This window comes from Saimiri boliviensis, chromosome 18 (assembly GCF_048565385.1).
Source record: "Saimiri boliviensis isolate mSaiBol1 chromosome 18, mSaiBol1.pri, whole genome shotgun sequence".
NCBI classification, from domain to species: Eukaryota; Metazoa; Chordata; class Mammalia; order Primates; family Cebidae; genus Saimiri; species Saimiri boliviensis.
This window is the reverse complement of record NC_133466.1, coordinates 11,188,440-11,199,823: the sequence shown is the minus strand read 5'-3', so window position 1 is coordinate 11,199,823 and position 11,384 is coordinate 11,188,440. Positions and strand designations below refer to the sequence as shown.

Genomic DNA, 11,384 nt, shown 5'->3' with positions numbered 1-11,384 from the left:
TTAAGAGCATTTCCCGAGATAGTGGTTTTCCCATCTCCGTACTCTGCTAGTTAACGTTCTCCACTTGCTTGGGTTTATCCTTTCAATCCCTTCGGTAATTAAACTGCTGAAAAGTATATATTGGTAAGAACAGACATCGTCAATGGACTGCAAACAAAACTCTTTTCTGTTATTGAAGATAAACCATTTCAGACAAGACCAGGCTGAGTCTAAAGGGTTCAGGTAATTGCAGGGGGAAGGCAGAGAGAGTAGTTCGTGGCCACAGGACTTGGCCACCTCTGGGCAACACACAATGTTTGCGAAGTTAATGACTGCAGGGATGTAGAACTGGCCCTCAGCTTCTCTGTCTTCCTTTGGCCTCTGCTCTTCCTGCTGCCTTCTTTCTTTGACCACGATAACACACTTTCCATAGGCCTTCCTCACCACGTCACAGAACTCAGAGAAGAGGCTGTCTTCTTGTTTGATACACAGCTCATCTCTTAGGAACATCCGATGTTGCCAAGGCACCCATCCCTGACTACCGCCAGCGTGAACAATACACCAACTTGGGGTTTGCATGTAATATCCATCACTAACATATTCCCCAGTTACGAGACTTTCTGGGATACTGGTTTCCCCAAAATATACGGTCTTAAATCCATCATATTGCAGTGTTCTCAGGGTTTTCAGATATTGGAGGCATTGCGTCCTCTTGATGCCATCAAATTGACTTCTGTTAATGATGTTTCTGAAAAGAGCGTTTGCAAAGCGAGGCATGGTGGTTTCTCAAGTGTTTTTAAAAGCTTACATGTCTGCGTCTGGGGAAAGCTGGCAAGTGGGGGATGATGACCTCATAAAGGGCTTTCTTACAGCTGTGCCAGTCCCACAGATACACTTCAGGTTTCAAGACATCATGAACAACGAACTCCCTGCTGACCCATAAAATGTGGGAATTGCCGATGCTACCCACAAAAATGCTACTTTGGCATCACTTCTGCAAAGGTCTGAGACAGAGGTTTGCAATCTTTTAGTAGCAATGAGTCTACTGGTTTGGCTTAAGATGGAGAGAAATGTTTACATTCATGTATCCATTTCAAAAATAGTTACTGAGCACACGCTATACACCAGGCATTGTGCCAGGCACCAGGGGTATAGTCACGACACACCCAGGGAGTCCTGGACCTGCATGTTGTGTGTCTGTGTATGCACAGAATTTGTGCCAACTGCCTTCCCGTTGGTGCAACCAAGAGTGATTCTTACAGGTGGCAGAGGAAGGTATGGCAAATAGCAGAAGACAGTCTGTCTGCACAGCTACCTTCCACTGGAGCTTGCAGTAGAATTAGCTTGAGCTAATTCAGTACCCACTCTGGAAAGCACTTTTAATTTTACATACTCAGGCAAAATGACAGTTGGCTTCAACAGTTTCTTCGATTTCCTTTATATTTTCTTGCCTTGTTGGCCAGGCTGGTCTCGAACTCTTGACCTCAGGTGATCTGCCTGCCTTGGCTTCCCAAAGTGCTGGGATTACAGGTGTGAGCCACTGTGCTCAGCCAGTGATTTTTGACTTTTGTCAATTTGCTAGGCAGAAAGATCATTTTGTTGTTTTAACTTGCTTACTTATGAGTAAATCTGGCAGTATTTTATGAAAACAATAACAACAGGAACTTGATATAAAATGTGCAAATTCAGATGTCCTCAAAGATCATTTTAGAGCCAGCATGAAGTGGGGCGGCACTGGTAGTGGGGGCTGACTGTGGAGAAAACCAGCCAAAGGCAGACTCATGGGATCCTGAAGCTTTTGACTGGGGTTCACTCGGAGCCCAGACTCAGGCTGGTTCTGACAGGGACACCTGCCAGGCCTCGGCTTAGGGCCACAAGGTGGGACACAGGAACTGGGGGTGTGATCCCAGAGCCTAAGAGGCAATAACAGAGAGGTCTCTGCAGAAACCCATCTGAGCCCCAGACTCACTGTTCCAGGACAGGCTAAGCCAGAGTCTGGCCAGGAACTACTTTTGCATAAGGAGCTGGAAGTAGTCTACCCAGTAAGTGGGGGCCTGGATTCACGCAAACCATTGCACCATGGACGGCCAGAGAAACTCAGAGAACCTTCCTGTGCTGGTTAACATACTCTCACTTCCTCTGCAGCCTCTGCCAAGTCAAGCAGCCAGGTCCTAGGGCTCCCCTCCCTCCACCTGAGGCTCCTCGTCCTCCCTTCCTCTGGAGCTTCCAGCCCTCCTGGGGCTTGCCCTCCTCGCTGCCAGCTCCAGCAGGGGCTGCCAAAGGCCTGGGAGAGAGAAATGGGCTTCCTGGGGCCACCTCCCGCTTTGGAGTGTTTGGAGGGTGATGGAGTGACCACCAGGGGGCAGTGTGGACAGGTCTCCATAGGACTGGACAGGCAGACACCTTTGCAGACACATCAAAAGACAGGAGCCCTCCACATGCCCTCTCCACTGCCCAGGTAACTGATGTCCTCAAGTGAGGCATTGTAATTTGTCTAATTCATTTAAACTGATTTCATATAATTGGGAGATCAAGATTGTTCAGTTCCAAGACAAAGTCTTAACTTGAACTCCAGGACAGGGTGGGTTCCTAAACCCGGTGTGTGTGAGTGTCGCTGCAGGACCGTTGGGCCATCTTCCACCTGCCACCGATCACATTCTTCATCAAAGAGGACGAAATATTTAGAAACTAGTGGTACCGAAAAACAACAACAAAAACCACCACCAACAAAAACAACCCCAAAACGAAAACAACAACAGAACACCAAAATACACACACACAAAACAAAGCAGTTGCCAATATAAATAGATGTGTGTATACATGTGGCATATATGAATCTTAGCCACAAATTCAGTTCTGCATGAAACATTACATTTATTTATTTAAATCAAGTCATAATGGACTTGGACATGGTTGGAGGCTCTTACCACCCCCGCCCCCCGCCTCCACTTCCCAAGGCCAGTGCACAGGTGGGGCCCTGAGGTCACCCTTACCTGATGTTTGAGTTAGGTGCCCAGACCCAAGCCCTTGTGGTCCCATCTTGTGAGCGCAAGCGATTCTCTTGCCTTAGCCTCCAGAGTAGCTAGGCTTTTAGGTACCTACCACCATGTCCAGCTAATTTTTGTATTTTTAATAGAGATAAGGGTTCACCATATTAGCCCGGCTGGTCTCAAACTCCTGACCTCAAGTGATCCACCACCTCGTCCTCCCAAAGTGGCGGGATTACAGGCGTGAGCCAACATGCCCAGCCTTCCAGTGATTGACTTTCTGTGTGGCAAGCAGCAAGACCTAAGATACCTGACCAGGACCAAGGAGGCTTCTTCACCTTTCTCGATCTCTCTCTAGACCTTCTTTTCCTCATATGGAAAATGAGAGAATTAGACCAGGCAAAGACTGAGGTTCATTCACCCTAAGAGTCTGACCTTTCTCTTATGAAACTAGAAAGGTGTATGGGTGTGCATGTAAGCATGTGTGTGTGAGGTGTGCACAGGTGTGGCAAAGTATGTAAATGCGTGTGTGTATATGTGGGGGTGTATTGACCCATGTGAGTGTATGTGTGTGTGAGGTTGTGTGTATGAGTGTGTGTATTTGTTTGCTTGTTTTTTGAGACGGAATCTCACTCTGTTGCCCAGGCTGGAGTGCAGTGGCACCATCTCAGCTCACTACAACCTCCGCCTCCCAGGTTCAAGCAATTCTCCTGCCTCAGTCTCCCGAGTAGCTGGGATTACAGGCACCTGCCACCACGCCTGGCTAATTTTTTGTATTTTAAGTAGAGATAGGGTTTCACCATGTTGGCCAGGCTGGTCTCAAACTCCTGACCTCAGGAGATCCTCCTGCCTCGGCCTCCCAAAGTGCTGGGAGTAGAGGCATGAGCCACCATGCCTGGCTGAGTATGTGCGTCTGTGTGTATGCTTATGGGAATGTGCAAATGTGTGTGTGAATGCATGCATGTGTCCGTGTGAAGTGTGAATACCCTGGACTTATGGAGCACTCAGCTCCGGATGCACTTCCTGTTTCCTCAGCAGCCGAGCTTGGGCCTGGCATTGAGTGACAGCACTCCAACCCCCCGGAACCCCTCCCACACCTGCTTCCCACAGCATTCCCAGCCCCCACCACCGGGAAGCAGCTGGAATCACGAATCAGGGTAATCACCAAATTCTCTTTGACCTTCCTCAGCTCCTGGTTTGTTGAGGCAAATCCCCATTTCTGGCTTCCCCTGGGACCTCCCCTCCCAGAAACAGCAGACTCACCACGGGCCCATCCAGGTCTCTCCGGGAGCTTCACCGAATTGCTTCTGCCTGGCCCCAGCTCAGAGGGTCTGACAGAATTGGTCTGGGGTGAGGCCTGGTGTCCATGGTATTTTCACAAGATTCCAGGTAATTCGACGGGGAAGCCAGGGTGAGAACCCCAGTCCTAGAACCAGGTCTGATCACAGCCTGGCAGGGAACTGTGAGTGTGAACATTAGCCCTCCCAGGGGCCTCAGGGTTGGTTTTGAAAGGAACAGAGCACACTTTTTTTCTCATATAGACATACAGAGAGAGACTTTTATATATATACATATAGAGAGAGGATGCTTTAATAAAGAGAGGTTTGGGTTTTTTGCTTTGTTTTGTTCTGTTTTTTGAGGTGGAGTTCCACTCTTGTCACCCAGGCTGGAACGCAGTGGAGTGATCTCAGCTCATTGCAACTTCGGCCATGCAGATTCAAGCGATTCTCCTGCCTCAGCTTCCCAAGTAGCTGGGATTACAGGCGCCCACCACCATGCCTGGCTAATTTTTTTTTTTTTTTTTTTTTTTTTAGTAGAGACGGGATTTTGCCATGTTGAGCAGGCTGGTCTCAAACTCATGACCTCAGGTGATCTACCTGCTTCTGCCTCCCAAAGTATTGGCCTGGGTTTTAAATAGGTAAAAAAGATAGAAAATAGGTAATGAGATTAGGCTTCCCCTTGCTTTCAAAACATGGTTTGGGAGCCTCAGAACTGGTTCCACTCTGCCGTGAGTACCGCTCCCCCAACTTTTGGCTCTCAGCCTTCCAGGTGCCAGTGGGTTGCAACTTCCCTGCCCCTCATGATTGAGAGGAGCCATGGGCTTATTCTAGCTAATGAGTGGTGGATGGAAGTGGCACGTGTCTCTTGCGGGCCTAGAGCATTTAATTGTCCAGGTGTAATTCTCAGGGACTCTTCCCCCAGGCGCTGAGAATGGCGATGTTTCCAGAGGGTCTGCGGGGGGCAACCTGAATCTCAGAACGCAGCCTACAGCGGACCTGCTGCACACATGTGGCTGGGAAAGAAAGAGAGCCAACTGTCTGCAGCCACTGAGAGTTTGGGGTAGTGGTTTTCATGATGAAACCAGCTCACCCTGACTCACACAGTCTTTGAGTTATATAGATGGGGAATGAGGCTCTCGGGCCCCTCTGCTCTCACAAAGCAATAGTCTAGCTAAATCCATCTATCGGCTAGGCACAGTGGCTCACGCCTGTAATTCCAGCACTTTGGGTGGCCAAGGTGGGTGGGTCACCTGAGGTCAGGAGTTGGAGACCGGCCTGGCCAGCATGGTGAAACCCTGTCTCTGCTAAAAATACAAAAATTAGCCTGGCATGGTGGTGGGCGCCTATAATCCTAGCTACTCGGGAGGCTGAGGCAGAATTGCTTGAACCTGGGAGGCAGATGTTGCAGTGAGCTGAGATCGCACCATTGAGCTCCAGCCTGAGCAACAAGAGCGAGACCCTGTCTAAAAAAAAAAAAAAAAAAAAAAAATCCATCCATCTAGGGAACAGAGAGGGGGAGGTGCTGGGTTGCACACCCTAGACAATTGTTTGAAAGTCAGGACACCAGGCCTGGAGTGACACCTCACCACCCTCCTAGGTGAGGGTCATGAGGTCACACCCATAGGAAGTGGCAGACACGGGACACACGTTGGTCTTCTCACTCCCAGTCCAGCAATGAGTTGCGAACTGCCAGGACACCGCGCCCCCACCTGAGTAGTCTTCCCACTCCTCACCTTGAAGAAAAGTGTTTTTTGGACAAATACCTAATGGAGACATTTCATGGGCTTTAGAATCCATTAGACCTAGCTTCTTGAATCTCTTGCTAGCTGTGTGACAATATACAAGTTTCTTAACCTCTCTGAGCCTCAGTCCTCTAATGACACTCCCCTCATAGAGTTTCTAAGAGCATCCCCGGGGCTGGCACGTGTCAACGCACCTAGCATTTGGTGGAGTTTGTTAAATGTTGGTTATCTTCTCCCCCTATTGCACCTTGAATGGTAAAGGTTGCCTGCCAGCTTCCATTTCCCCAGCAGTGCCCTGACTCATTCAGGTGTTCATCCATCTCCCCCAGAACTCAGGTTCCTTTGGAGGAAGCCACGCCAAGTCCCGCTCCAGGCTTAAGCCAGCCGGCACATTCCATGCTCTGCCCCATTGCCAGGTTCGGGAGTGTGCTCATGATCTAAGCGCCCCACCCCCAGATACATCTCAAGATTCTTGCTTGGACTTCTGGACACTCAGACTCCTCCAAGAAGGAATCGAACTGCTTTTCTCCGTGTCCTTTCCTCTAGGAGATGTGTCCTCATCAACATGTTCAGACGCATCCCACCCCAGCAGGAGACAGCCTGGGCTCAAGCTGGGACACCTATTTAATTTATTTTCTGCTAATTAAACTTCCTAATATACTCCACTCTTAAGTGTGTTTGCAGGCAGGGGGTGTGGGATAAGCGGCCCTGCCTGGCTGGGAGAGGAGGCAGCTCCCTGCTGCACTATGTATTAATAAAGAGACACATGCATGCCAGTGCCTGTCTGGGCCTAGGTGGCAGCTTAGGACAGAAGGCACGTGGCAATCAGGGTTTCAAACAATCCAGGAAGAACACTGCTTTAGGGAAGACAGCTCAGCATCTCTCTGGCAAAGAATAATGACATTGATAATACTCTCCAAAGAATTTCAGAATTTTTAGCAAATAGAAAAGCAACACAGAAATTCATATCATCAATTCATATCATCAATCATGCCTGCCTGACATGGACAGTGCCCCCTTAGGCCTCAGTACACTCTCTGTCCTGGAGGTGTGCACCACGGGCCCTGTGTGCCATGGGTGAGGGGCACAGCAGCCTCCAGGTCATACTTGCCCTGCCAGGGAGCCTCCAGTGAACTGGGAACTCCACAGGGCACAGAGGACTCACGCCAACACTGTGCTGAGAGACTTCACTACATTGTCACCTGGCTTCCACCTGCACTAAGCTGCGTCCCCAAAGGTGACCCCAGCCTGGGCTGAGTCTTGGCTCAAGACTTTGCAATGCAGCCAAACCACAAAATATGCCTCGTCCAGCCCACCCTGCTAAAAACCATTTTCAGTAGTTCTCCCCTCACCCTTCTGGAACTTTCCACTTCCAGGTGGCCCCCGTTCCATGTTCATTTCTTCTTAGTCCCTTTTTGTTCCCTTTCTGTTCTCTCTTGGAAGACCTCATTCACCGTTTTCTCAGTTGGGGTTGAGCTTGGTTGGTACTGGAATCTGTCTCCCTTGCTGCAGGAGTCTGAAGGAGTCAGCCTTGCCGCCTGAAACACACGTCCAGCGCTTTTTCTTTGATTAGTGACTTAGTCAGTTCGGGCTGTTAGAACAAGTACAATACGCTGGGTAGCTTAGGCACCAAACGTTTCTCTCTCACAGTTCTGGAAGCTGGAAGTATGAGATCAAGGTGTTGGCAGATTCGGTGCCGGTGAGGGTCTGCTTCCTGGTGCCTGGAAAGGACACTTCTTGCTGTGTCCTCACATGGTGCAAAGAGAGAGGGAGGTGGCTGGTGTCTCCTGTAAGGTCACTGATCCCATCACGGGGCTCTACCATCGAGACCTCATTTAAACTTCCCGAAAGGCTCACCTCCATACTATCACATTGGGGATAAGGGTTTTGACATGTGGATTCTCGGGGATGAAGGGCAAAAGCATTCAGTCCATGGCACATGCCCAGTGCCCCGATTTCTGTGAGTGCCACGCCACAGCCTCGCCAGGCCTCTGTCCTGGAGGCGTGTGCCATGGGTCCTGTATGCCATGCGTGAGGTGCACAGCCGCCTCCGGGCCACCCCACCAGCGAGTGAGCTCCTGGCACTCTGGCTCTCTCTGGTCACCCATCTACCAGTCTTGCGGCTCCTGTGCAATGGAGGACCTGCTCCCTGGGGACTGGGGGCCAACTGTGGCCCTGGCCACCCGTGAACTTCCCCTCCTGCCAGCGGCTGCAATCACATCTTCTCTGAAGCCCAGCCTTGGGGAACTAAGGAGTGGAACCTTCCCTGGGTACTGAGCCCTTGAGAGTTCTTTTTGTACTTTATAGTTTCTTCCTCACTAAGCTTAATCATTTCTTTACAGGAAACTTCCTCTGTTAAAGTGACCATATGGTTTCTGCCTCCAGCTTCATTTTTTGGTACCATAAGAGAGGCAAGCACGGAGCATGGGGGCACAGGGGATGGGCAACTGGCAAGCAGGGAGATGCGTGCAGCGCACTTAGTGCCTGGTACACACCAAGTTATTTTAGTCTGGATTCCATTATTTTTAAATGGGTATTGCTATTTTTGAAAGAACTATCGCTATTTTAAAAAGAACAGTTGCAAATATTTATTGTGTGTTTTGCAATAAGTGAGTAAAGATCAATAAGATATGTAGATCAATTGATCAATGAGATATCTTTTATTCTTTCTTTAAATTTATTTTTTTGAGACAGAGTCTCATTCTGTCAGCAGGCTGGAGTGCAGTGGCCCGATCTTGGCTCACTGCAACCTCTGGCTCCCTGGTTCAAGCAATTCTCCTGCCTTAGCCTCCCGAGTAGCTGGGACTACAGGCATGTGCCACCATGCCCCACTAATTTTTGTATTTTTTTAGTAGAGACGGGGTTTTACCATGTTGCCCAAGATGGTCTCGATCTCTTGACCTTGTGATTCACCCGCCTTGGCCTCCCAAAGTGCTGGGATTACAGGCGTGAGCCACCGCATCCAGTCAATATCTTTTATTCTTAAAAATCATATTCTCCTGGTTCAGTGGGAAACAGACTCCCGACCTGTATTTACAGAATTATGTGGTAAATGTTCTCGTTTTCAGATGTGTATTAATCTGTTCTCATACTGCCAATAAAGACATACCAGAGACTGGGTAATTTATAAAGGAAAGAGGCTTAGTTGACTCACAGTTCCATATGGCTGGGGAATCCTCAGGAAACTTACAATCATGGCAGAAGAGGAAGGAAACATATCCTTCTTCACATGATGGCAGGAAGGAGAAGTGCAGAGCAAAGGAGAACTATAAAACCTTATAAAACCATCAGATCTTGTGAGAACTCAATCACTATCATGAGAACAGCATGGAGGTAATTACCTCCCACCAAGTGCCTTCCAAGACGTGAGGATTATGGGATCTACAGTTCGAAATGAGATTTGGGTGGGGACATTGCCAAACCATATCAAGGTGCCTCCTGCGAGCACCTACCTCCACCCCTCCTTCATCCTTGCCCTTATTCTGCAATGATTTGGTGAAATCTGGTCTCTACCTCAGTTTCACGGCCTCCCCATGACTCCAGTTACTTCCTGATTAGCTTAAACTACCCCTAACTAGGTTACCCTAGGAAAGCATTTCTGTTCCTGACACCTCCCAAGTGCTGCTTCCACTCCACCTGTGTGTGTCTGGACACATCCCTGTGTCCCTTTGCTGGCTTCCAACCCACTCCAGGCATTTATCCCATGAGTTTCATAAAATCATAGAAGATCAGGCTTGAGGCAGTGGTGAGGAAATGATAGGAAAGACATTTCTGGATGTGTTCTGCCATCCTGCAGATCCCTAAACCACCTTTCCCCTTCTTTCTCTCCCTCCAGAGAACAGCTTCTCCTTGACTCCTGTGGAATAGTTCTGCTCAAATTCATGGGCCCTTCCGGTCTCACTTCCTGTACCAAAACTTGGCAAACAAATGTAGTTTCTGTCCTTAGAAAAATTCTGTTGAATAAAATTTTCTCCATTTGATCCATCCAAATGTTTACAAAGTGCTATAGAAGCCCTGGAGGAATAAGCAGTTCTGCCTTAGGGATCAAGAAGGTTTCACAGAGTGGGTGATATCTGAGCAACAGCGCTTTTTTTTTTTTTTTTTTTTTTTGGAAGGAATCTTGCTCTGTCGCCCAGGCTGGAATGCCATAATGCAATCTCGGCTCACTGCAGTCTCCATCTACTGGGTTCAAGTGACTCTTCTGCCTCAGCCTTCCAAGTAATTGGGATTATAGGTGCCTGCCACCATGCCCAGCTTATTTTTGTTTTTTCACTATTATTGGCCAGGCTGGTCTCTAACTCCTGACCTCAAGTGATCCACCCACCTTGGCCTCCCAAAGTGCTGAGATTACAGGCATGAGCCACTGCGCCCAGCCTACAGTACTTTTAATTGGCATTTTCTTCAAAGACTTTGGTGCCCTCTGGACATAGAAGGGGCCCGTGACCCAGCCTCAGCCAATCAGAGCACTCTACTTCCTGGACCACCTATATACCTGCTCTTCCCTGGTCCACTACAATGCCCTTACTCTGACATCTGAAATCTGAGCAAAAGCACAAAGAGGCAGACATGGGAGCTGAGCTGTCTTTTGGGCAGATCCTAGTGAGAACGTTCTCCAGCTGAAGCCAAGTGAGGACCTCAAGGCAGACTAACCCGTCTCCTGAGGCTGGGAGGAGCTGCTGTGCTTTCGATTCTGTGAGCTACCTCAGTTACCTTCCCCCAAATCACACACACACACACACACACACACACACACACGCATGAGCTAGGTAGAGCTGTTTTCTGTAATTGCCAACAGAACACTAACTGTATTTGAAGAATGAGCTGGCATTCTTCTGCTCCAGTAGGAGTCAAAGAGATCGGTTATGAGAATCAGAGCCCACCTGTGACTCCAGGAAGAGATGCATAAATACCAACAAATGTTTAGTCCCTGAATTTTTTCTTTAAATCCTTCTTTTAAAAAATGTGATGAGTACATCACACAAGAAAATCAAATCATAATGCAACCAAGTCAATGCGAGTTTTATTTAGAAGAGATGGATTACAATCACCCAGGGAAGCTCTAGTTACCTTGATTTGGTTTGTTACAAACCCTGGTACCGTCAGCCACAGATTCCCAGAGGAAGTCATTCCTGGATGGCTTCCTTATTGAATTTAAATAATTTCCATTTCAGAGGAATGGCTTTTTCTGACCTGATCCCCTAAATCTTAGGGGAAATCTACACAGGGACAAAGACAGTAGGTGTCTGGAATGTTAAGAATCTGTGTGTTCTGTCACTGTCTCCATCGGGACCGGTGGCAGGTGCAAATCTCTTTTCCACTCTCTGGTTGAACACTAACGCCAAGGTGCCCACACCTTTCCAATTAGTCCATGTACATGAGGTTCGTCAAGACAGCGG

General features: G+C 48.6%; 1 protein-coding gene across 1 annotated transcript; it reads right to left on the bottom strand.

Annotated features, from left to right (window-relative positions):
- On the bottom strand, positions 1-756 carry C18H21orf140 (chromosome 18 C21orf140 homolog). The gene has a single exon (XM_003927749.4). The coding sequence runs from the start codon at positions 754-756 to the stop codon at positions 1-3; it is 756 nt and encodes a 251-aa protein (XP_003927798.1).
- Positions 757-11,384: the final 10,628 nt, after the last annotated feature.